The 27,394-nt window shown below is 40.0% G+C and overlaps 2 gene segments (V, D, J or C); both read right to left on the bottom strand.

Annotated features, from left to right (window-relative positions):
- Nucleotides 1-17,518: 17,518 nt before the first annotated feature.
- Nucleotides 17,519-19,247, bottom strand: LOC124508794 (T cell receptor alpha variable 13-1-like). The segment is given in 2 exon segments: nt 17,519-18,859; nt 19,022-19,247. Coding segments are annotated over 2 exon segments (387 nt in total).
- A 5,050-nt stretch (nt 19,248-24,297) lies between these two features.
- On the bottom strand, nt 24,298-25,138 carry LOC124508785 (T cell receptor alpha variable 22-like). The segment is given in 2 exon segments: nt 24,298-24,795; nt 24,983-25,138. Coding segments are annotated over 2 exon segments (489 nt in total).
- Between the last annotated feature and the right edge of the window lie 2,256 nt (nt 25,139-27,394).

Here is a 27,394-nt window from a genome sequence, read left to right as displayed (position 1 = left end):
AGTTTAGGCTACCTCTGTAAAATCAAGTTCATGGTCTAGATAATGAGAATACATTGCAAATCATCAGTACTTTGAAAGTTAGAAATTCTTAGCTGTATGACCATGGCAATTTTCAAATAACCTTTTTTGTACTTGGAACACCACTAAAAATGAATACAAAATAGAAAATTCAAATAAATACACATATACAGATGAATATGTAGGAATCTAGAGGGAGAAATTCATTTGAAGATAAAGGTAAGAAACTTCAAAATAGAATGAAAAACATTAAAAGTCCTTTTATCTACTGAGAAAAATAGCATTTTCCTGACTTTAAAAAATAGGAAACGGATACTTTAAATGTTAACATAGTCATTTATGTGAAATCCCAGCTTTCTGGTTTTCATGTTTTCACTTTTGTTGCTTTGTTTCTTTTAATGGAGGGATATTGAGCAGAAGGAAAACGGGACAGAATTTTTGACTTTTTTTTACTTTAAATTCAAATTAGTTAACTTACAGTGTTGTCATGCCTTCGGGGGTAGAACCTAGTGATTAATCTCTTACATATGACACCCAATGCTCATTCCCAAAAGTGCCCTTCTTAACATCCATTGCCCATTTAACCCATCCCCCCACCCACCACCCCTCCAGCAACCCTCAGTTTGTTGTCTTTATTTAAGAATCTGTTATGATTTGCCTCCCTCTGTTTTTATTTTTCCTTCCCTTCCCCTATGGTTATCTGTTTTGTTTCTCAAATTCCATGTGAGTAAAATCACATTATATCTGTCTTTCTCTGACTGACTTACTTCACTTAGCATAATACATTCTAGTTCCATCCACATGGTTGCAAAGGGCAAGATTTCACTGATACTGTAAAACTTACCCGCCCCCACCCCCAAATTCTTGCAAAAAAACAGAAATAGTGATGAGTGATTGACCCTCACCGGTAATAAAGGTTTCTGTAAAACTCTCTTCTCAGGTTGGTATAGAAAGAGACAATAGAGGGGCGCCTGGGTGGCGCAGTCGGTTAAGCGTCCGATTTCAGCCAGGTCACGATCTCGCGGTCCGTGAGTTCGAGCCCCGCGTCAGGCTCTGGGCTGATGGCTCGGAGCCTGGAGCCTGCTTCCGATTCTGTGTCTCCCTCTCTCTCTGCCCCTCCCCCGTTCATGCTCTGTCTCTCTCTGTCCCAAAAATAAATAAACGTTGAAAAAAAAAATTAAAAAAAAAAAAAGAAAGAGACAATAGATCAATGGGACTAAATAAAGCATGTGGAAACAATGAAAAGAGGAATTTCATAAGATACATGATGGTGATTCATAGTAGGAAAACAGGATGCCTCATTTACCTACAAATAAAGAGGCTTGTGTCTCTGTTTGAGACATGACCCTCAAAGACATGACCCTCAAAGACCCACTAATCACTGATCATTTGTGGAGAAGACTGGTGGGAGGCAGGTAAACGTTCACTCTGGGATTTGAGCTCATTTGTGCAGAGGTGTTAATAAGGTGGAATGAGTGCTGGCACAAAGTTTGCCGCAGGGTAGACACTTCAGAAAGTGAACGTGAGTACCACTGACTCACAGCAAACAAACCTAGACTAGGTCATTAAATAGTATTAAACAGCATGATATATAAAAAGAGGAAACACATGGAGAGATTTCATAACCTTCCTTATTGAACACAATGCCTGGGGCATGATTACAGGAAAGCAGATACGTTACCCCAAAATACGCCTCCATCACATAAAAATTACTTTGAACTGAAGGCAATTAAGCACCAATAAACTCAGAAAAGCCCCTCTCCTCTTTCTCTGCCTTAAGGTAGGAAATAAATTCTCTTTTGCTGCAGACAGAGTCTTAACCAGCCCAAAGATGGTACCAGAAAATCAGCAAACTGTGTTAAATTAATCCTCATGTTCCTAGTTAAGGAAGATAATGTCTACCAGCCCCTGGTTGAACTACCACCAGTCCAAACTATTGTCTTGCCAATTCTTCACAAACTTTTTGTTTCTTATTTTAAAGATATAAAGCTTCCTGTTCTAGTCACTTCAGGTCTTCATTTTCTTCTGAAGGCTCCCATGAATGTGAAAAAATTCAATAAAATTTGTACGCTTTCCTCTTGTTAATCTGTCTACTGTCACTTTAATTCTTACACACAGTCAGGAACCCATAGAGGGTAGAGGATAATTTTTCTGACCATACAGAATATACACTCAATAAATATCTACTGAACAAATTGATCTGAAAACCGGGCAGTTCAAACAAATTTTTACTGATTTCTCAGTCAAATGTTTTTGAACTTTTGTAGCCAATTCACTAACACAATCTAATAATCCAATGGCAAAGATGTGATGTGGCTGTTCTTTCTCTGCAATCTTTGTCCAAAATTTTTTATGTGCGGGGTTCCTAGGTGGCTTAGTCTGTTAAGCGTCTGACTCTTGACTTTGGCTCAGGTCATGATTTCACAGTTGATGAAATCAGGCTCTATGCTGGCCTGTAGTCTGTCTAAAAGACTTTCTCTCTCCCTACCCCACTCACCCATGCTCTCTCTCTCTCTCATAAAAAGGAATATATATTTTTTTGTATGTTCATAATACAGGCAATGATTCAGGAATAAGGATGATTTTTAATCATGATAATTCTTACCTAGAAGTACTTTTTCAGAGTCAGGTTTTCCCTCTAGCCTACACCTGAGCTGCCACAGCCCTAGCCACTTCCTGTGTGGGTCAGAAATTCCATGCCTTGAACCCTACAGCAGGTGGATGTATCAACAAGAGCCCTGGGGTTTGGGTACCTCCCCCCAACACGCCTCTTACTGTAGACTCCATCAGTGCAGAGAAATACACTGGGGAGTCTTCCAGCTGTGAAACTGAGATGACATGATGAATGGATTTTCTTGTTTTCTGGAAATTCAATGACAAGCAACCTTCTGTGGCACTTTGTTGCTTCTAAGAATCCTGAAGAACAAGGAAAATCATCTCCCCGCTGCTGGGCTACTTGTACCACAATAGACTATAACTTAGATCACCGGGGTCATATGTGCATTCCAGGATGACAGCCACCTTCTCCTGCAATAACATTGCTGGTTGGGCTTGATTTGCCTTCTGGGAAATACTGGATCCTAAAGGAAAAAACATGGAATCAGAGGTTTAAGATGTGGCACAAAGAAGTCCTATTTTATATGATACTATCCCACCCCCCACCAAGGTATGCACAAGACACTGCAATCTCCCCTGTTTTTAGGTCACTGGAGAGGGACGTTTCCACAGGAGCCATTCCTACTTACCACATTAAAGCCATGACCACCTTCAGAAGCCTGGACAGCAACATGTTTGAGATCTTCCACTAGATGGGAACTGTCTACTTCAATTTCAGGGCTGGGCACTGTGAGGGGAGCCTGCCAGGTGAGGGAAGGATGGCTGGGTATGTGCTGCTGCTGCCCCAGAACAGGAAACAGGGGTTTCCTGGGGTAGCACATTGTGTGGGTCATGTCACACTTCTCCCTGTACCAGCTGAGAGTCTCACTGCCCAAACATCCTTTCGCATTAAGCAACTCTCAACTTGGAAATAATTCCATCTGAAAATGAATTTGTAAAATTTAACACTGAAATGAGGATTGATGATCTAACTATGATATGTTCATACCTGTTCACATCCCTATGTTGAGGCCCAAAGAGAAAAATCTAGTCACTCGTTGCTGAAGCTTTTAGACTGAAGCCCTCAGACAATAGATCCTGTCACTGAGGTCTCCTTTTCTTCACTGTTTAGTTTTGACAGCTCAGCTCTGTTCAGAAAGTTCAGAATAGACATCAGAGTTTGGTCATTAGGTTATCCACGTTTGAATTTATATTTTTTTATTACCTCAGTTGAACTACAGTAAGCTTGATACTTTCTATGCTCAATTCTGAAGAGAATAAACCTAGGTGACCCCATACACCTCCACAGGACTGCTAGTCATACAATATTTGATTGTAATAAAAATTCTCTGTGTGTGTACAGTAAAAATAAGGTTGTGGGGCTCCTGGGTGGCTCAGTCAGTTAAGCATCCCACTCTTGATTGCAGCTCAGGTCATGATCCCATGGTCATGGGATTTAGCCCCACATTGAACTCCGCACTGAGAGTGCAGACTGCTTGAGAAACTCTCCCTCTCTCTCTCTCTCTCTTTCTCTCTATCTCTCTGCCCCTCTCTCACTCATGCATGTGTTCTCTCTCTCTTTCCCTAAAAAAAAAAAAAAAAATGCCAGGGTCCAGCCCCAGCACGTCCAGGGGTTCCCGAAGGATGAACGGCGTCAGTGAAAATAACAAATGGACACAGACAACAGCAGTGTGTTAGACTGACTGCTTTATTGTGGCAAGCGTGGCATTATATTTGTTAGCAATTTCATGGTAGCGTGTATCATCTATGTTTCTCGGCTTTACCTAATTCTAAAAACGTTCCTTTGTGTAATCATCCATTGAGGAAACTCATGGTTATTTCTTTGTAACGTCCCCTCCTGCCTTTTGCTTATTGATTAATTACTTCATACTACTTTCATTATGTATCTGCGTTTATTTATAGTTCATAAAGCGTTTGCTTTGCTATTTTCATGAAAAGTCACCTAGCTCTCAAAACATCAAGTGGAACGTTTATAGGGATATGACTTCTTTTTTTTTCTATTTTCATGATTAATATCATCTATATTTTTTAAACTTTATTTTTTATTTTTTAAAATTTACATCCAAATTAGTTAGTATATAGTGAAGCAATGATTTCAGTAGATTCCTTAATGACCCTTACCCATTTAGCCCATCCCCCCTCCCACAACCCCTCCAAAACCCTCAGTTTGTTCTCCATATTTATGAATCTATTTTGTTTTGTCCCCCGCCCTGTCTTTATATTATTTTTGTTTCCCTTCCCTTACATTCCTCTGTTTTGTCTCTTAAAGTCCTCATATGAGTGAAGTCATATTTTTTTTTGTCTTTCTCTAATTTCACTTAGCATAATACCCTCCAGTTCCATCCACGTAGTTGCAAATGGCAAGATTTCATTCTTTTTGATTGCCAAGTAATACTCTGTTGTATATATATACCACATCTTCTTTAGCCATTCATCCATCGATGGACATTTGGGCTCTTTCCACACTTTGGCTATTGTCGATAGTGCTGCTATAAACATGGGGGTGCATGTGTCCCTTCAAAAAAGCACACCTATATCCCGTGGATAAATGCCTAGTAGTGCAATTGCTGGGTCATAGGGTAGTTCTATTTTTAGTTTTTTGAGGAACCTCCATACTGTTTTCCAGAGTGGCTGCCCTAGCTTACATTCCCACCAACAATGCAAAAGAGATAATCTTTCTCCATATCCTCACCAACATCTGTTGTTGCCTGAGTTGTTGATGTTAGCCATTCTGACAGGTGTAAGGTGGTATCTCCTTGTGGTTTTAATTTGTATTTCCCTGATGATGAGTGATGTGGAGCATTTTTTCATGTGTCGGTTGGCCATATAGATGTCTTCTTTTGAGAAGTGTCTATTCGTGTCTTTTGCCCATTTCTTCATGGGATTATTTGGTTTTTGGGTGTTGAGTTTGATCAGTTCTTTATAGATTTTGGATACTAACCCTTTATCTGATATGTCGTTTGCAAATATCTTCTCCCATTCTGTCGGTTGCCTTTTAGTTTTGCTGATCATTTCCTTCGCTGTTCAGAAGCTTCATATTTTGATGAGGTCCCAGTAGTTCATTTTTGCTTTTGTTTCCCTTGCCTCTGGAGACGTGTTGAGTAAGAAGTTGCTGCGGGCAAGATCAAAGAGGTTTTTGCCTGCTTTCTCCTCGAGGATTTTGATGGCTTCCTGTCTTACATTGAGGTCTTTCATCCACTTTGAGTTTATTTTTGTGTCTGGTGTAAGAAAATGGTCCAGGTTCATTCTTCTGCATGTCGCTGTCCTGTTTTCCCAGCACCACATGCTGAAGAGACTGCATTTATTCCATTGGATATCCTTTCCTGCTTTGTCAAAGATTAGTTGCCCATACGTTTGTGGGTCCATTTCTGGGTTCTCTATTCTATTCCATTGATCTAAGTGTCTGTTTTTCTGCCAGTACCTTACTGTCTTGACGATTACAACTTTGTAGTATAGCTTGAAGTCTGGGATTGTGATGCCTCCTGCTTTGGTTTTCTTTTTCAAGATTGCTTTGGCTATTCAGGGTCTTTTCTGTTTCCATACAAATTTTAGGATTATTTGTTCTAGCTCTGTGAAGAATGCTGGTGTTATTTTGATAGGGATTGCACTGAATATGAAGATTGCTTTGGGTAGTATCGACATTTTAACAATATTTGTTCTTCTTATCCAGGAGCATGGAATGTTTTTCCATTTTTTGGTGTCTTCTTCAATTTCTTTCATCAGCTTTCTATAGTTTTCAGTGTATACATATTTCACCTCTTTGGTTAGATTTATTCCTAGCTATTTTATGGTTTTTTGTGCAACTGTAAATGGGATCGATTCCTTGATTTCTCTTTCTGTTGCTTGTTGGTGGATAGAAAAGCAACCAATTTCTTTGCGTTGCTTTTATACCCTGCAACTTTGCTGAATTCATGAATCAGTTCTAGCAGTTTTCTGCTGGAAACTTTAGGGTTTTCCATGTAGCATGTCATGTCATCTGCAAAGAGTGACAGTTTGACCTCCTTCTGGCCGATTTGGATGCCTTTTATTTCTCTGTGTTGTCGGATTGCAGAGGCTAAGACTTCCAATACTATGTTGAATAACAGTGGCAAGAGTGGACATCCCTGTCTTGTTCCTGACCTTGGGGGAAAAGCTCTCAGTTTTTCCCCATTGAGGATGATATTAGCATTGGGTCATTCATATGTGGCTTTTATGATCTCGAGGTATGATCCTTCTGTCCCTACTGTCTTGAGGGTTTTTAACAAGAAAGGATGCTGTATTTTGTCAAATGCTTTCTCTGCATCTATTGAGAGGATCATATGGTTCCTGTCCTTTCTTTTATTGATGTGATGAATCACGTTAGTTATTTTCTGGATATTGAACCACCCCTGCCTGCATCCCAAGTATAAATCCTGCTTGGTCGTGGTGAATAATTTTTTTAATGTATTGTTGGATCCGGTTGGCTAATATCTTGTTGAGGATTTTTGCATCCATGTTCATCAGGGAAATTGGTCTATAGTTCTCCCTTTTAGTGGGGTCTCTGTCTGCTTTGGGAATCAGGGTAACGCTGGCTTCATAGAAAGAGTTTGGAAGTTTTCCTTCCATTTCTATTTTTTGGAACAGTTTCAAGAGAATAGGTGTTAACTCCTCCTTAAATGTTTGGTAGAATTCCCCTGGAAAGCCATCTGGCCCTGGACTCTTGTTTTTTGGCAGACTTTTGATGACTAATTTGATTTCCTTACTGGTTATGGGTCTGTTCAAATTTTCTATTTCTTCCTCTTTCAGTTTTGGTAGTGTATATGTTTCTAGGAATTTGTCCACGTCTTCCAGATTGCCCATTTTATTAGCATATAATTGCTCATAATATTCTCTTATTATTGTTTTTATTTCTGTTGTGTTGGTTGTGATCTCTCCTCTTTCATTCTTGACTTTATTTTTTTTGGGGGGGGTGGGGTCCTTTCCTTTTTCTTCTTGACCAAGAAGAATAATCTTTATTATTTCCTGTCTTCTGCTGGTTTTGGGTTTTACTTGCTGTTCTTTTTCCAGCTCCTTAAGGTGTAAGGTTAGGTTGTGTATCTGAGATCTTTCTTCCTTCTTTAGGAAGGCCTGGATTGCTATATACTTTCCTCCTCTGACCACCTTTGCTGCATCCTAGAGGTTTTGGGTTGTGGTGTTATCATTTTCATTGACTTCCATATGCTTTTTAATTTCTTCTTTAACTGCTTGTTTAGCCCATTCCTTCTTTAGTAGGATGTTCTTCAGTCTCCAAGTATTTGTTTCCTTTCCTAATTTTTTCTTGTGGTTGATTTTGAGTTTCATAGCATTGTGGTCTGAAAATATGTACATATGATCTTGATCTTTTTGTACTTACTTAGGGCTGATTTGTGTCCCAGTGTATGGTCTATTCTGGAGAACGTTCCATGTGCACTGGAGAAGAATGTATATTCTGCTGCTTCAGGATGAAATGTTCTGAATATATCTGTTCAGTCCATCTGGTCCAATGTGTCATTCAAAGCCATTGTTTCCTTGTTGATTTTTTGATTAGATGATCTGCCCATTGCTGTGAGTGGGGTGTTGAAGTCTCCTACTATTATGGTATTACTGTCGATGAGTTTCTTGATATTTGTGATTAATCAATTTATATATTTTGGTGCTTTCACATTTGATGCATAAATGTTTACAATTGTTATGTCTTCTTGGTCTATAGACCCCTTGATTATGATATAATGCCCTTCTGCATCTCTCGATACCATCTTTATTTTAAAGTCTAGATTGTCTGATATAAGTATGGATACTCCGGCTTTCTTTTGTTGACCATTAGCATGATAGATGGGTCTCCATCCCCTTATTTTCAATCTGTAGGTGTCTTTAGGTCTCAAGTGAGTCTCTTGTAAACAGCATATCGATGGGTCTTGTTTTCTTATCCATTCTGTTACCCTCGGTCTTTTGATTGGAGCATTGAGTTCATTGACGTTTAGAGTGAGTACTGAAAGATATGAATTTATTGCCATTATGATGCTTGTAGAGTTGGAGTTTCTGGTGGCATTCTCTGGTCCTTTCTAACCTTTTGTTGCTTTTGGTATTTATTTAATTATATATATATATATATATATATATATATATATATATTTTCATATTTTGTCCCCTCAGAGAGTCCCCTTTAATATTTCTTGCAGGGCTGGTTTAGTGGTCACAAACTCCTTTAATTTTTGTTTGTCAGGGAAACTTTTTATCTCTCCTTCTATTTTGATTGACAGCCTTGCTGGTAAAGAATTCTTGGCTGCATATTTTTCTGATTCAGCACACTGAATATATCCTGCCACTCCTTTCTGGCCTGCCAGGTTTCTGTGGATAGGTCTGCTGCAAACATGATCTGTCTTCCCTTGTAGATTAGGGACTTTTTTTCCCTTTCTGCTTTCATGATTCTTTCCTTGCCTGAGTATTTTGTGAATTTGACTATGATATGCCTTGTTGGTGGTCGGTTTTTGTTGAATCTAATGGCAGTCCTCTGTGCTTCCTGGATTTTGATGTCTGTGTCTTTTCCCAGGTTAGAAAGTTTTCTGCTATGATTTGCTCACATAACCCTTCTACCCCTATTTCTCTCTCTTCCTCCTCTGGGACCCCTATGATTGTGATGTTGTTCCTTTTTAATGAGTCAATGATTTCTCTATATCTTAAATCATGCTCTTTTGCCTTCATCTCCCTCTTTTTTTCTGCTTTGTTATTCTCAATAAGTTTGTCCTCTATATCACTGATTTTCTGTTCTGCCTTGTCCATCCTTGCCGCTGCTGGATCCATCCATGATTGCAGTTCAGTTATAGCATTTTTATTTCATTATGGCTATTTTTTACTTCTTTAATCTCTGCAGAAAGGGATTCTAATCTATTTTCGACTCCAGCTAGTATTCTTATTATCGTGATTCTAAATTCTCGTTCAGACATCTTATTGTATCTGTGTTGGTTAAATCCCTGGCTGTCGTTTCTTTGTGCTCTTTCTTTTGGGGTGAATTCCTTCGTTTCATCATTTTGAAGGGAGAAAAGGAATTAATGAGGTAGAAAAATTGAAATTAAAAAGAAAATTAAAATTAAAAAAATATTAAAATTAAAAATTGAAAACACACCCACACAAAAATTGAATAGATGATGCTAGATCCTAGGTTTGTTTTGATCTTGGTGTAGAAAGTGGTTTGACAGATTAGAGAAACAAACAAACAAATAAAAAGAAACAAAAAAAAGGGGGGGAGAGAAAAAAATCGTTTGAGAATTTGAAAAAAATGAATACACTAAAGTAGACTCAAATACACAAAAGTAGAGAATGTAGTAGAAAAATATACAAAAATATTTTTAATAAAAATTAAAAAGAAATATGAAATTTTTATTTTTCTGTATTTAAGAAAAAAGAAATGAAAAAGAGAAAAAAGATTAAAAAAGAAAAAAGACAAAAAGAAAGAAATCATTTGAAAATTTGAAAAATGTGTACACTGTAGTAGACTGAATAAAATGATGGGAGTAAGATAGAATTCGAAAAAATTTACATAAAAGCCAAAAATATAGTAAAAAAAATTAAAAATATTTTTAAAAGAAATTGAAAGTAAAAATGAAATTTTTCTCTTTCTGCATTCAAGTAAAAGAAAAGAAATTAAAAAGAAAAAACAAAAAGAAAAAGGAAATTGAAAATTTGAAAAGGTGAGTACACTGAAGTAGACTAAAATTAAATGATGGAAGTAAAGTAGAATTTGAAAAAATTTACACAAAAGTAAAAAATATAGTAATAAAAATTAAAGACACATATTTTAAATAAAAATTGAAAATAAAAATGAGTTTTTTCTCTTTCTGTATTCAAGAAAAGGAAAAGAATTGTAAAAGAGAAAAAGGAGAAAGAGAGAAAAAAAGTTTGAATAGATGACCTGCTAACAGATTGAAGTAGGACTGAGATTGCTTCGTTTTCCCCTAGAGGTCAGTCCATGTAGCTCTTTATAGTCCATAAATTACGCCAGCGGTGAGGTTTGTGTTCTTGAAGAGCGAAGTTGGTCCAGTTGGGCAGGGCTCGGTATAACAGCTCTGTTCTCCCCTAGATGGAGCTGCTAGCCTACGCGGGTGGATTGTTGCGGTGCTGTTCAGTGCGCATGTGCACGCGCGGAAGTGGTGAAAAATGGCGCCACCCAGCCACCCAGTCTGTTCTCCCGGATCAGCAGTCACGCACCGGTCCTCTGTCTTCAGCTCTCGTCCACTCCCCACTTTTCCACTCTCTGTGACCAGGCCCCAGGCAGTACCTCTCTCCCGAGTTTTGTCTCAGATGCGGCTGTTTTCCGTGGCCCCTTACTTCTGAAGGACTGTGGCTTTGACCCACTCTGCCCCTCTGCAGGAGGGTCTCACCAAGAGATGGCCGAATGAGTGATGGCCAAACGTCAGCTGTACCCAGGAATGCCCACTGGACCCTGCTGTTGCCGGTGCCCCAAGACTGGGCCAGGTGCCAGCCTGCCACCCCCAAAACTCGCGAGACAGTGTAGCCTCAGCGTTTCAGGGACCATGGAAAATCGCAACACACATCTGGCACCAGGCTTCACCTTAACGACCTTGTTCCAGCACCAGCGAATGTGGCTGTTTTCTGGGGTCTGCTGAGACCAGGTGGCTTCAACCGTCTCTACCAAACGTCCTTCCAGCAGTGGAACCGCTTTTCCCGGTGTGGCCCGCGAGAACCTCCCAGACCCCACTCTGTTCCTGGGGATTCGCCCTTCCCACCAGAGCACCACCAGGTATGGAGATACGGAGTTTCAGCCTTTGTGCTCCCCTTGTTTACATTCTTAATGGAATTTAAACCCTCTCCTTTCTCCTTTCTCCCTTTTTAGTTTAGTCCCTGTGGCCGTTTCCAATTGTCCACTTTCTCTCCACCTGCTTTTGGGGAGGGGTGCTTTTCCCGTATTCTCCCCCCCTCCCCAGTCTCTGTCCTCTCTCCATCTGCAAAAGTGGTTCCCTACCTTTTGGGGCTTCTTGCTCCCCAAGTTCAGCTCTTTGTGTCACGTACCTGCTGAATTCTGTGGTTCAGGTTGTGCAGATTGTTGTGTTAATCTTCTAATCGGTTTTCTAGGTGTGTAGGATGGTTTAGTGTTGGTCTGGCTGTATTTCACGGACACGAGACATACAAAAAGCTTCCATGCTCTTCCGCCATCTTGGCTCCTCCCTCCAGGACATGACTTCTTAAATGTTTCTTTGAAGCATTTGCAGTACAAGGAACAAAAGTATTCACTTTGGTCTGGGGTGCCGGGAGGGAGCCAAGAGGGCCCTGGGAACCCACACCTTATGTGCTCCCAGAGAGACAATGTATACCTAGGAACTAATGAACCATTCTGTACCTTAACCCACCAGGTCCAATCATCATCTGGAATGCCTCCTGGGGGGCCAAGTGGGCCTAGGGGTTGGAGTAACTTGTATCCATGGATACATTCCTTTGTTGCTGGAGTGAGGATTTTGAACGCATTTATCCCCTCCTTGGCTGGGAAATATATGGGGCTATCTTTCCGTTAGGTAGAGGAGTCTTTGTAGGGGGTGGCGGCTAGATGTAGGGCCTTATAATTTCTCTGCAGAATCTTATTTCTTTCCTCGATGGTTCTTTACCCAGGGGGCCTATCGTGGGCAATTCCCCAACCGACAAATCCCCAGGTACTTTCACTGGTAGGGGGGCTGCCCTGACCAATGCTAAGGCTAAATTACATAAAAGCAGGAGTACAAGAAGCTTCACTTTCGGTGGGCAGCCATGCAGTCCTGATCCGTCCACTGCCCTGGCCCTCCCATCAGGCTAGTTGGATAGCTTGGCTTCCGGCAATAAAAAAAAAAAAAAAAAGGAAGTGTGTGCCCTAGGGATATTCCTCAACATCATGGCAAACTGCAAAGATCTATTGCCCATCATTGTCTGTCTCCTGAAAGAGTAGCCAAGGCTTAACATCCTCATCTCAAAATCATTGTTGCCTCAGCTAAGTTGGTTGAAGCATCTTCAGAGTTTGTACTACAGTCTCCATGAAATATGATGGAACCACATACAGTACAACTGTCCTGCTAAGAGATAGACTATAACTCTCTGAAAACACCTAACATTTTTCTACCAGCTGGCTGAGTAAATGTGAAATATTGTTAATTTCGAAATCCTTCTATTATTCAACTCTAACACATTTCCCAATGAAGGGAGTCTCATGATTGTGCTTCTGTCACCCAAGAAGTGTCCATGTCCAGGTTTAATCTTTTGCAGCCTCTTAGACCAGATTCTGAATCAATAGATTTTTAATCATCTTATCTTAAACATTGAAAGAGACAATACCACACTTGTCATGCAATGACCACCCCAGACTCCTTTATAAAATCCCATCATTTAGCAGAAGCGATATTAATTCTAGTGGCTGAACTAGTAGATATTTCTAGGGCATGTCAATTTACAAAAACTTATGTAGTCAGTGTCAGTGAATATGCTTTTAATGTCCTTCACAGCTTCCAAATACTATGAAGACAATGAGGTTTCTTAACTTTTTAACATTTCTTAACCCTCTCATGCAACCTTCAGAAAGGGACAGCAAATACATGAAGTATTGGATGTCTTCATGCTATTCAAAAACTGTCATAGTGGCACCTGGGTGGCTTGGTCGGTTGAGCGTTGAACTTTGGCACAGGTCATTATCTCACGGTCTCTCTCTCCTCTCAAAAATAAATAAACATTAAAATAATTTTGTCATAAAGACAAAGTCTTTAATCAAAACACACTGTAGGAGCTAGGAAAACTGATGCAGTCATTGTACTGAACACACTTTTCTAACCAAGGTTCTTATGCAAGCACCTCTTACAACACAAAAAGACAAATCCATGGAAAAGTTCAACAATTCCATCTTAGATGTAGAAAACTTGGCACCAATTTTGTAAAGAATCTAAAAATGTTTGACTTGCTGGATCCATGAGAACAAGATATAGCAAAGCCAGGACAGCTGCGTGGTGGAGCCAAATGATCTCCACCGAACACTTGTAAAACTCTGCAGAGACCACGCATCACAGAAGGGACAATTGGTTGCAACATAAAACAAACACTGCTGCGGAAACTCTCTAGGACGATCAACATGGGACTGTTCATGCCTGTCTTGGAACCAGAAAAATCCCATAAAATCTGGAAAGCTGGAATATGGTCTGGAATTCTGTCCCAAGGAAGCATTTGAGTATCTCCATAAGGAACTTACACAATTGCATTTCCTCCAGGAGCCATGAGTGTGTACTAGTTACAGCATTTCATTTATGACATGGATTGAGCACTCTCCTATCAGAAAATCACAGCAATCACAAAAAAAGGGTTAAATATCAAGTGGACTTTGTGTTTACTACCTGTGCCGTTTCTGTTAATTTCTCTATAGCAGAGCAAGTTTCTCAGGGACAATTAGGTAAGGTTTGCCCTCACACAGAAAATTCACCTCTACTATCATCCCCACCTCCAATCTTCTCTTATAGTGGAACAACAAATGGAATGTTAAAAGTGAAATGGGGGGTGGGGAGTGCCTGGGTGGTTCAGTCAGTTAAGCATCTAACTCTTGATCTCCGCTCAGGTCATGATCTCACAGTCTGTGAGTTTGAGCCCCTTCCACCGCCCCCCCACCTTGGGCTCTGTGTGACAGCTCTGAGCCTGCTTGCGATTCTGTCTCTCCCTCTCTCTGCTGGCTTGCTTACCCTCTATCTCTCTGTCTCAAAATAAATACATAAATTTAAAAAAAAAAAAACTGAGATGGGTTACTATAGCAGACACCCTGGAACTAGTGTGGCCTGGTACATGTTAGCCTTAGCCCTCAGGCCCTGCATCCTTCCCTCACGAAGTCCTGTGCTGTCTTTACATAAACTGCTCACTGCAGCCCATGTAGCTCAGATGTCCCAACCCACACATAGTCCAACCTTCACAAACAGAACTCGATCAATAAACCCTTCACACTCTTCCTTTCATCCCAGGCAGATGCTCTCTGGACTTTAATTTAATCAGTTCTGAACAAAAATCTCAGGAAAGACTCCCAATGAAATGTATAAAATGACCTTATTAGGCACTTTTTATTACCAGTTCAGCAGATAAATTACTAAAAACGGATCCTTGGTTACACATTTACCAACTCTTATGACCTCATGGATCCTTCATAGACGAAATGGAAAATGTTGCTCATATTAGGAATCTTAAACTGAGGTTCTTGAGAGAATCAGCAGAAGCAGACCATTCACAGAACTGAGTGCCGACCCAAGAAACTTCAAACAAACTTTATCGCACAAAGAAGACAACACCAGCCAAGGCCATTTAGAAGAGAATTCTCTTTGATGTTTGACATCACTGATTCTCATGCTCTTCTTTCCATTCTTTTGTCTCTGTCCTTTTAGAAATATATTCCCACTTTAATGATAAACTTTATATTTCAGAATTGCCTGACTTTGTTCTCTTACTAATAAAATAACTTGAATATGGCCTTTATTCGAGACAATACCCATCCTAATGCTATAGTTCAGCTCTGCAAAGCCATAATCAGTGCAACAAAGGTAAATAAATTTGTTGGATATGTTACTTCACGTCAACTCCTGGAAAAGCCAAAAAAAAAAAAAATGCCCAAAATAGTATGACTAAAATGATTTTTAATCAATAAAATTTGTCTTAAAATGTCAGAAAATTCTAGAATAGAGTTCATATAACTAGACTTCTATAAAGAACAATGTATTAACCTGAATACATGAGTTGGTCCAACACTCCATTGAACTTCTCTATTATTAATGGCTATACTGTTTCCTTTCTGGAACTAGAAATTTAATTTCTAAAAGAGTCCAAACACTTGAAATGATGAGTTATTTCTTATAATAACTTACAAGTTCAAAAAATCAGGGATAGAAAACAGAGGGGCTTCAGAGGCAGAGATCATACAGGTGCCTGTGGCAGGAACTTCCTCCCATTAAGACGCAGAATTATCAAAAGACTATGTATTGCCTGGTTCCATTCATATGATACTCTCACAAGATAAAAATATGAAAGAACAAACTAGGTGTGCAAAAAGTTATGGATGGGAGAGAGTGTGATTAGAAAGTTACAGAACAAGGGATTTGGCTGGAGCAATGAAGTCATTCTGTATCATGATTGTATGATGCTTAGATGAATCTAAAGTATACTTTAAAATTAGGAGGCACCTGGGTGGCACAGTCGGTTACATGTCTGACTCTTGATCTCGGCTCAGGTCATGATCTCACACGGTGTGAGTCTGAGCCCTGCATTGGGCTGAGCACTGATGGTGCAGAGCCTGCTTGGGATTCTGTCTCTCCTTCTCACTGCTCTTCCCCTACTTGTACTCACTATCTCTCAAAGTCAGTAAACAAACTTTAAAAAACATTTAATTCAATATTCACAGATATAACTGTACCCCACAGAGTAAGTTTTTTATATAATTTATATAATAAAATTTTTAAATACTAAAAAAATAAAATAACTGCAGTGGTTTCTATTTTCATGATTGGAGTCTGCCTAACTTGTGAATTATTTTCTCAGTTGGCAAAGAAAGCACTAGCTTTGCCAACTGTGATAGGCAAAATAAGGAACAATAAATTTAACAATGTCAGGTGAAAAAGGAGGGGACAAAAACAAAAAATATATCAAAACCTTGAAGATATGATTAAGAGTCCACAGATGAAGAGATAATCCTGGTTTATATGGCTTAAATGTAGTCACACGTGTACTTTTAAGAGGAAGCAGAGGGAGGCTTGAAGACAGGAAAAAGAGAAATCAACAAAACCATGGAAGCAGAGGTTAGAGTGAAGTGGTCACAGGCCAAAAATGCAGGCAGCAACCAAAGCTGTAAGAGGCAAGGAAAAATGTCTCCCCTAGAGCGTCTGGAGAGGGTACAGCTTATTGGCATCATGATATCATCCTGGAGAAACTAACTCAACTTCTGGTCTTCAGAACAATGGCAGAAAGAATTTCTGTTGTTTTAGGCCCTGAGCCTGTGATAATTGTCCAGAAGCAGTACGAAACAAATCCGCCAACCACGATGAAGGTTTAAAGCCTGAATATGTTTGAATCTAAGTTATGAACTGACTCTGCACTCTGACTAGCTTTTTCTTTTCTTCTGTTGAATACATTCTCGCCTAAGTATGAGAAAGCAGTTGAGCTAAGAATAACTGCACCCTTTCTCTCTTCTAACTCAGTTTAAGAAGAAAGAAAACAGTAAAATATAAACTGCCCTTCCCTCTGACTCCTTATCAGGCTTGGAGGAAATGGACCAATCGAGAGTCGCCTTCCTTCTACTGCACAGGAGCTGGTGTATAACCATATAATCAAATAATCCAAGCTGACTGAGATGTTGGGCTACAATACTGACCTTTCTTATTCAGATATTTTAAACCTAATTTAACCTAATGACTTTCCCTACAACAACAAACCAGTTAGCTTATAACGGACCACCATAACTCAGCCAAGAGGGATCATTCTCACCATACCAAATCACCAATTATATCCATCTTTAGGAAGAATATGAGATATCTTGAAAATACCCTGCCCTTGAGCAGGGTTGGGAGAATTAGGGAATTAACTATTTATGCAAATTCTTTCCTTACATTGATTCTATCCTCAACACTAAAAGAATTACCTTAAAAACACCTGCACAAATAATGTTTAATTCCATCAAAACATGAAGCAAGTTATCTACACAATAAATGTTAATATAAATGCCTTCTGCAATCCACTAGTAAGACTTAAGTAAGGTGCATGATGAATGTATATGACAAAAATTCCCACATATCTCACAAAGATTTCAGTCATGAGGAACAATAAAAATTAAGTGTCTGGGAATAAGTTTCTTTTCCTTAAAACAATGGAGCTTTATTGAAAAACACATAGATAAACAGGTAAATACTATATTCTTCAATAACCAAAGACTTTTAGGAGTTTATTCTTCACAAGTTATAAATTTAATGTAATCACAAAGCTTAAATAAAAATTCTAAATAAATAGCAGAATTCACCTTTTCCTTCTTTCATTAATAAACATCTACTGATGATCAACTATGTAAAACAGTTTGTGCTATATAAAAATGATTAAAGGATACAACTTTCCCTTCTAAATTATTTGAGTATAGATATAAACACATACTAACAAAATTTTGAAGAATCTAATTCTCCACTCAAATTCTTGACTAAAACACTTCTGCTTTTAATTTCCGTCAAACACACATAAAATACACACCATCACTGGGCTTTCAAGAAAATCCCAAGACACATTATCTCAACAAGAAAATAATCAGAACACACAGAAAGGACTGTCAAATATGCCAGAAAGAGAGAAGAGTAAGGAAGTTAAAATTATAACTGTGACCCTTGAAAATCTCTCATGGAGCTATTAAAACTCAGGTGTTAGAGGAGAATGCTCAATTCAGGATATAACATTGAGTGGAAAAAATCAGAATCCAAATTACATTAGGATTTAAGAAGAGAGTAAATGAAACATTGAAAATAAATTAGCTGGGTACACAATTATCAATTTCACACTTTGCTTTTTACATATTTTCTATATTTAGCACACAATGTTTTAAAACAGAACAAAAGCAACATCTGCAGTACTGGAAAGATAAGAGTTGAAAGCTAATGCATGACAGGAATGTGACAATTTACCAAGAAGTTGTTTGTATGACAGGAGTCTGAACAGCAAATGTAAATCAGCTTTAAACCTGAATTGCAAAATAAAACCTTACTAACTCCCTTCAAAAATCCAATAAGCAGCAATGATTCAACGAAATGTTCTAACCCTGTCTGGGTCATCTCGATCCCAGTTGTCTTCAGTTATGCTTTAATGTCTAACACATTTGCTTCCACCTGCAGGCAAACAATAGCACAAACGATCTACTTGAAGTTCTGTGTCAAAGGACAGGGGTTGCTCAGTCACAGGTTTGGGTGCAGGCAGCAGGTGTCTGGGACGCAATGTGCACTTGCTGCACAGAAGTAGACAGCTGAGTCTGCAGGCTGGGCGGCTGCGATGTGCAGGGACAGATGCTTGGCCGTCTTATTCAGTAACACAGTGAGTCTTTGGTCTTCTTTTTTGGCCACACTTGAACGAATGTCTATAATGAGCTGGGGACCTTTTCCAAGTTCTTGCTTATACCAAGGGAAGTAGTATGAGGCACTGTCTGAGTAACTACAGGTGATAACACAGCTGTTTCCCTCCTGGACACTCAGTGTGGAAGGACTCTGCTCCACATTCTCTCCTCGGCTGAGCCCTGTGCAGAAAGAAAAGGTCAGAGAAAGGAGAGTAGTTTTTGCGTTATTATGCTTCAGAATTCCCCTTTTCTCCACTACCTGGAGGAAACCTGAGTAAAGCCAGTCTTGACTGCTGAAGACTATCCACTCATTACTCTGTTTCTCATAAACACTCAACTCACAGTGCAGCGGCAGCCACAAGAGCATGATGAAAGCCCCCTCGGATGTCCTCATGGTTCCTCCCAATTACAATTACGATCACTTTCAGACTTGCCACCTCCAGCCAGCACAGCTACTTCTAGTACCGGCCCGCCCTTCTTTCCTGCATCAGTCAGAGTGGTTTCCCACGTGTCCACCAGCCAATAAGAAGACGACTGTGCTTCTGCCAGACCTACTCATGCAGATACTCTACCATGGACCCTCCGCCTGGTCTGCGGCAGCTCAGGTGCACCCTCCTGTGGTCACGTCTGTACTGAACTCACTGGGGAAAACCTTCTTCCCCTACCCCGAGCCTCTGAGGGACTCAGACGCATAATGGCAGCAATACGTCAAACAAATTACATCCTAGACCAGAGACTAGACGCACAGGAAGAATGTAAACATTAAGATTTATACCTCTGCATACTACTGAGTCACTGTTAAGTTCAAAAGAGTAGATCCTGTTGCCGTTTATTCAATGATGGGCCTCGTGTACATGTTTGAAACGAGGAAGGAATCATGATTCACTCTCTTAAACAAAGAACATAGAAAACCTTCCCTTTCTGCCAAATCTACCAGCCTCATTTGTCTGTTATGGAGAAAAAGCTTCCTAAAAGGAACATGTAAGCCAAAGAATAAATATTTCAAATTCTCTTATCTCAGACTCTGCTCCTCTGAGCTGGTCTTGCTTGTGACCTGGCAATCTCCAGGGAAGTGACATTACCAGCAGTCAAAATGCGGAATCTTCATCAGTTAATATGACTGTCATAAAAATGTCAATGATAAAAGAGCAGGGGGACAAGTCCATGAGTTAGGAAGGAATTTGACCCATAGACTTGGTTGATTTGTCATGGGAAATCTGACATGCCATAAGAAATCTACTCCTATTGCTACGTGGATTATATACTGCAAAGTATTGGGGGAAAGAATAGAAATTCTCACAATACATGGGGCTTCAGTTTCAAAACATGTAGCTATATGTAAATTTATTCTACAGATGTTTTTATTTTCTGATATCAAAAGGGTTTCCAGGTCCTAAATGCAGTAAGTGACTCAAATCCTTAGTGGAGGTTCCTCTAAAGTGTAAGCCAACTCTGCTGGCATAGATTTCTGCTGCCTTGGCCAAGCTGAACCACTGCTGGTTCAGATTCCATACTCTGTCATTTTTCTCTCAAACTCCACTGCCATGGAGAATTTCCCCCAAGATATTGGTAAAGTTTTTAGTCCTGTAGATTTTCTGTAAGAAAGACAATCTACAGAAGCCTAAATATTGTCATGGCTGCCCAGAGGCAGAGTACAATCAGCCTACTGATCCTGAGAACTGATCCCTGAGAAATCAAGACTGCCTCACCTACATTAAGTGGAAGCCCTTTTCCTGAAATTGTACTCACTAGTCCTCTGGAGTTTTTCAGGATAAATATAATCCTCATCCACATTTGACACCCTTAAAACTTTAGGGACAACTCCCATGAAGAATCAAAATCAACATGTTAGTTTCTTGGTAAATATATTTGTGTGTGTTTTCATATGTAAATTTTCTCTATTTTAAGAATCCTCCTCTATTTACTCATCCATCCTCCATAGAAAGAATTCCCAAATCCTTCTTTGGGTGAATTTCTCTCTTCTTGGAGACATATACTTTAAGTCAATATTTTCCCTTTTGAGTTATGTTATCCAGAATTGAACGTTATAGTATGAGTATGCTCTATTTAGCATAATGTCCTATATATGAGCTGTAGCACAAGTATAATCATCCCCTGGGCAAAATTCATAGCCCCATGATTATTTCATTGAATATTGCCTGACTCATCATCAAAAAGTGTTGACCTGGAAAGGCTTTTTCTAATACCTTCATGGATGGCCAGCTGCATGAGGACAATGTTCCCCCGTAGTCTCCCGATAGCAGTGATTACATTTCATAACAATGTATTAATAATGCTCTATATTCACCTCTTGCCTTCAAGAGATGTCCACCTGGGATATACATATATCTGCTATTTTTAGGAAAGTCCTTAGAGTTACATGTAGATGTTAGCATGACACCAACACCTTTGGCTTCCTCTTCCGGAAACCAGTGAGTGGGAGATGAGTTTGCTGGTAGAATAACAGTGGTTCAGCCTGAGTCCTCTTTCCTGCCCAAGGTGTCAGACATTTATACAAATTGCAACTCTCCATTCAGGCGATTAAACTGATTGGACCACGGCTCTCCCAGACCCAAACTGCAGAGATCTAAGTGGCTGGGCTTGCATTAGACACAATCTCTTTACCCAGCAGGATGGCCCTGCAGCAAGGAGGCAGGGGCGAGAATGCCAAAGAGGAAGTGAGGAAACCCAGTTTCTTTCCCAGCTTATTGACCACCTAATTGTTCCATAGTGTCATCTTGGATACAGCCTCTGTTTTGTAAAATGAAGTGGACTAAAGCCTTTCTAAGGACTCTGCCAGCTCTAAATTTCTTTTATACTATGTAACAAAGCAAATATTTTGAGGACTGGCTGTGAGCCATGTGGACCGGTGTGAGAATGGGGAGAAATGGCCTACGTTGTGGAACCCCAAGCCCATTTCCACAACCACATGTGATCTTGTGGGTCTGAGGTTGCTCCTAACCAATCCTAGGGCCTCATCAGAAACAGAGACAGAGTCTTCAGGATAAGATCCTCTCTGGGTTTTCTTTTCTTCTGGGAGACCAAAGACAGTTCAGGGAGGATCTCAATCTGTAGGAAAAAATGGAATAAAATGGAACTTTACTCACTCTGTATAAAATTTACCACAGGCAGGGGCGCCTGGGTGGATCAGTCAGTTGGGCGGCCGACTACAGCTCAGGTCATGATCTCGCAGTCTGTGAGTTTGAGCCCCACATCAGGCTCTGTGCTGACAGCTCAGAGCTTGGAGCCTGCTTCCGATTCTGTGTCTTCCTCTCTCTCTGCCCCTTCCCTGCTTGCTCTCTGCCTCTCTCTCTCTCTCTAAAAAATAATAAACATTAAAAAAATATATTTCTTTAATTTACCATAGGCAGTGAGATGGGGTTGGCTCCATAGTGGATGAGCTTACTCACACGTATGTAAAGCAACAAATACTTTCTCATACAGCCTGATTGCTTTCTGGCTTCTAGTTCCCTTATTCCAGTTTAACTTGGGTGTTCAAACTTCCCAGGCAGAGCTGGCTATGTAATTGGTGGCACACAATGAAACAGAAAATTTGTGGCCCCATGTTTCAAAAACAGGAAAAAGTATTACATTATGTAATAAAATATAAAGAAAGCTCTCTTTAAAAAAATCTTCTTGCTTATCAGGGTGCCTTGGTGGCTCAAGGGTGCCTGGGTAGCTGAGTCAGTTAAGCATCTTGATTTGGGCTCAGGTCATGACCTCACGGTTGAAGGATGCAGCCCCAAATTGCACCCTGATTGGGCTCTGTGCTGGTCATGGAGCCTGTTTGGGATTCTCTCCCTCTCTCTCTCTCTCTCCCTCTCCCTCTGCTCCTCCCCCCACTTATGCTCTCTTTTTCACTCTCTTCCAAAATAAGTAAATATTTTTAAAAATCTTTCTACTTATAAAACACAATAGAACTTATAATAATACATAAGCAAAAACATAAATTTACAATATGCAAAAACATTGTTAGAAAATCTGCTAAATAAAAAAAGTTTCCAGGGGCGCCTGGGTGGCTCAGTGGGTTAAGCGTCTGACTTCAGCTCAGGTCACGATCTCGCGGTCCATGAGTTCGAGCCCTGCGTCGGGCTCTGGGCTGATGGCTCAGAGCCTGGAGCCTGTTTCCGATTCTGTGTCTCCCTCTCTCTCTGCCCCTCCCCTGTTCATGCTCTGTCTCTCTCTGTCTCAAAAATAAATAAACGTTAAAAAAAAAATTAAAAAAAAAAAAGAAAAAAAGTTTCCATAATACAAATACAATATACAATAATATTGTGGTAGTATATTTTTTTAATTTAAATAATATCAATCACATTTGTCACAAGATTAATATTTTCAGTTAAAGTATATTGCAGCATTATCTTCACATCTTGGAAGTGGATCTGTGTAGTGGGATGGTATCCCAATACTTTTTCTTCCCCAATGAAACTACTCTTAATTGATATTTAAAAACACAGTAAATGGTAGCTACATATTGCTATAAAGTTATTTTGTCTCTTATAATATAAAATGTATGAAAGTGTATTGTAAGATACCCAAAAACCAAAAATATTTCTATTTCTTAAGACTCAAATGCATGGGGAGCCTGGGTGGCTCAGTTGGTTAAGCCTCTGTCTCTGATTTTGGCTCAAGTCATGATCTCACAGTGGTGAGATTGAGCCCCAAGTTAGGCTCAAAATTGAGCGTGGAGCCTGCCTGGGATTCTCTCTCATTCTTTCTCTCTCTCTCTATCCTTTTATCCATCTCCCATTCACTCTCTCTCTCTCAATATAAACATTAAAAAAAGAATCCAATGTATATTAATCTATTAAAATAGGTTAATATAATAAATATATCAAAACTATTAAATATATCAAACACTAAAAATAGAATAATACTTTGGTAGTGTAATATCTTGACAATAATAATATTTTTCTGCCTTGCTTTACTCCAAATTAATTTATTAGGTTCTCAAAATTTATACTCTTAGTAACTTCACTTTAATCAATATAATTGAAAGCAGTATCATTGTTGGTAACTATAATGCTACAGACAGAATTTCTGATAATTTTTAATTTTGAGAAGAATATTTCTGTCGTTGCAACTGATATTACAGACCTTAAAAAGTATTTTACATGCTATGACAAAAAAGCATAGATATATGATAAATTAGTTGAAATATAAATAACGTAAATCTAGAGCTGATGCTTCTAGGGGAAAAATTTCTCTATATATTATTTAACTCTGAATACCATTCAGTTTCATGTAAATCTGAATTTAATTTTAAATGTAAATTTACACAGCAGAATTTTATTGTTTTCTCTAACGTTTTCTGTAACTTTTGAAAGGTGTGTATGAAACTAAAAAGTGACTTCATGATTTGTATATAATTCAGAATGCTGGTCTATGCATCTTACTACATCTTAAGTTACAAGAAAATTAATTTCAAATTATCTTCTGTGTTAATAATGGGTTCATTGGATAAGTTCAAACTTCATATGAAAATGTTATTCTTCTCCATTGAAGCTCTTATCTTTATCTTAAATTTCTATTTCAAAGCCTACGGATCTTTGCTTTCCCATGTGGCAGCAAGTTCCAAAACCAGAGATTCTAAACATTTTAAGAACTAACATCCCTCCGATATGCTTTATGCAATGTGCACACACACACTTTCATTTTGAAACAATTTATTGGCAAGATTTACCGCCACCAGCTTTGAGCCTGCAAAGCCCCAGATGGTCCCAAGCACGCTGTGCAAATGCAGCTGCACAAGGAAGGCTTCCTGGTGGAGGAGGCTGGGCTGGGAGCCCAGCTGCAGTTTGGGGACAGGCTGCAGAGCAGCAGGGAGCACTGTGCCTCCACCGCACACAGATAGGTGGCTGAGTCTTCCTGCTGGGAGGCCCTGATGTGCAGGCTGCTGTGCCGGTCCTTAGTGTTCACCGTGCAGTTCAACCTCCCATCCTGCTTCATCCCTGAAGCGATGTAAAACAGCCGGGTGAGGCCGCCGCCCCCGGGGTTCTGTCGGAACCACTGCACATTGGTCACCGAGCTGGAAAAATTGCACCTCAGGGTAGAGCTGGCTTCCTCCTGGAGGCTCAGGGCTGCAGGTGTCTGCTCCACGTCCATCCCTCTCACCCCTGCTTGGAAAGACAAAACCAAACACAAAAGAAGTCACTGCAGAGCCACTGAGGCAGTTTTCAAACCCATAAAGTATTCCTGGGAACACCTGCTGAGGGTGTAGACCCTGCAGGAGCTCTGTGCCAGCTCCCCCTCCACTGCGGGCTGTGAACCTCCCCAGCCCCCGTCTGGGACGCCCCCACTCACAGCAAACCTGCAGCCACAGAAGCCCCAGCAGGGCTCCCCGCTGTCTCTTCATGACTCCTTGTCTGGTCGCTGATGTGCCTTCACCCCTACTCTGAAGAGTGTAGAGTCTTGGGTCCGCAGAAGTTTGTATTGTCAACAGTCACCACGTCCCTCCAGAATCACTGAGCACCAATCACACCTGAACCCTGTCAGTCCCGGGACTGAGACTCCACCCACAGCGGCCCAGGGAGACTGCAGAGTAATCTGTCCAAAACTGTGCTTGTCAACGTTGCAGGGAGGTAGGGACGGTATTTCCAATATATGCACTCATAAGGGCTTTTTTTTTTCTTAAAACATGTTATGTGAGAAATTTGTAGGTTAGTGACTGAGGAAAGGTGAATGATATTTCTAGAAGAGTCAGTGTCTCAGTGAGTTACACAGAACCTTGGAAATCATAGAGAAGAGTGACCCCATTTCCCAAATTGCATAGTTGGACAATGTGAGAATTCAGTTATAAGAAAAATCTGACAAAGGAAAACTAGCTGATAGCATGCATTTTGTATTGCAGAAGCAAATACAATTTCTTGAAATCAGAGAGATCTAGAATCCAAGACATATAGTCACCACCTCCACGGAAAATGATTCCAAGGGGCACTGGGTGGCTCAGTCGGTTAAGCATCTGACTCTTGATTTTGAGTCAGGTCATGATCTCATGATTTGTGAGCTCAAGACCAGTGTGGGGCTTCTCACTGAGCGTGGAGCCTGCTTGGTTGGGATTCTTTCTCTCCCTCTTCCTCTGCCCCTGTCCTGTTTCCTCTCTCTCTCTCTCTCTCTCTCTCTCTCTCTCTCAAAATAAGTAAATAACCTTTTTTAAAAAAAGACAATGATTCCAACCAGAATTTGGTTGGTAAAAAATAGGATGTCTGCATAATGTCTACCCTGATTTAATTTCCACCTCTCTACCTTTCCTGTGCAAATCATGGGCACCTTGCTTACCCACAAAGCTGATTCTGGGCAGGCCAAACAGTACTGGTCAGAGTAAATTCTGTCATCTCCCTTTCCTTTGATTTTTCTCCTTATTTTTATTCTGTTTTCTTCTCTCCATTCTTCTTCCTTCCATTCCCAGCCAAGATATATGAAAAGGTATAATACTGAAATAATTTCTAAGTCAGTGGTTTGGGAGGATTTTACTCAAAACAATTTGAAAATTGTAAACACATCATGGGACATTTTCTGTTGAGCTACCTCATGCGTGCCCAGAAATATTATTTCCATACTATGCTCAGAGAATCACCCCCACAGTGGTGTATAGAGATATAGCCTACAACCTCTTGAAGTTTATATGGAATAGCAGAACTGAACACCTGAGGTCAACTTTACACAAGCACGTTTGCGCCTTCCCCCTCCCCACCTTTGCTATCTATAATTTGATTGACTTACATGTTTTCTGTTCTTGTCTCTTCTACCATCAGAAAAAAAAAAAAAAAAATCTTGTTGTTTTTTTTTGTAAAGCCTAGAGTGCCCCCTAGTGGCCCAACACAGTCCACAAAGACCACTTCAGACCACGCAATTCAGCAGGCACCCACCTCCAGCCCCATTCATTCTATGCTTCCTGATGAAGCAGATGATCAGAAAACAAAGTAACTGCTTAGACTGACTGGCTATTAAAAGTGAACCAAATCCTACTTTTTTTTTTTTAATTTTTTTTTTAACGTTTATTTATTTTTGAGACAGAGACAGAGCATGAACGGGGGAGGGTCAGAGAGAGGGAGACACAGAACCTGAAACAGGCTCCAGGCTCTGAGTTGTCAGCACAGAGCCCGACGCGGGGCTTGAACTCACGATCCGCGAGATCATGACCTGAGCCGAAGTCGGCCGCTTAACCGACTGAGCCACCCAGGCGCCCCCAAATCCTACTTTTAAAATGGAATTTAATGGAGGTCAATGTCATAAAATAATTTGGCAATTCTCATCTTCTGTTATTTGATTTGTTTTACATGGCTCAAAAGACTTGCATAAACATTTGCTGAAGTTTTACCATAAATGAGGGAATTCACCAGGTGTTAGGAATATGTAAAAGGGATGAGACAGTAGATTCCAATCTACTGGGGAAGACAAAATACACATAACTAGAGTAGAGTCAAAGAATAGGACCCTAAGAGGAGTATGAACTAAAAAGAAATACTTACATGTGGGGTGGTTGGACAAAGTTTATGAAGAAGGCGATTATTCTCTATTTTCCTCCTTTTTGATGAGAGGAATGGAGGAAAATATAAACCTTTATAGGTTATTAGTTGTTACCTTATTGTTATTAATATTAAGAACAAGAATTCATGGGCACCTGGGTGGCTCAGTCATTAAGCATCTGACTCTGGCTCAGGTCATGATCTCACAGTTTCTGAGTTCCAGCCCCGCATCAGGTAGCATTTGCCC

The sequence above is a fragment of the Lynx rufus genome, unplaced genomic scaffold (assembly GCF_022079265.1).
Source record: "Lynx rufus isolate CCGP_SWC_20201006 ecotype Redwood Valley unplaced genomic scaffold, mLynRuf1.p SCAF_13, whole genome shotgun sequence".
In the NCBI taxonomy this organism is placed as follows: domain Eukaryota; kingdom Metazoa; phylum Chordata; class Mammalia; order Carnivora; family Felidae; genus Lynx; species Lynx rufus.
This window is presented reverse-complemented; position numbering and strand designations above follow the sequence as displayed.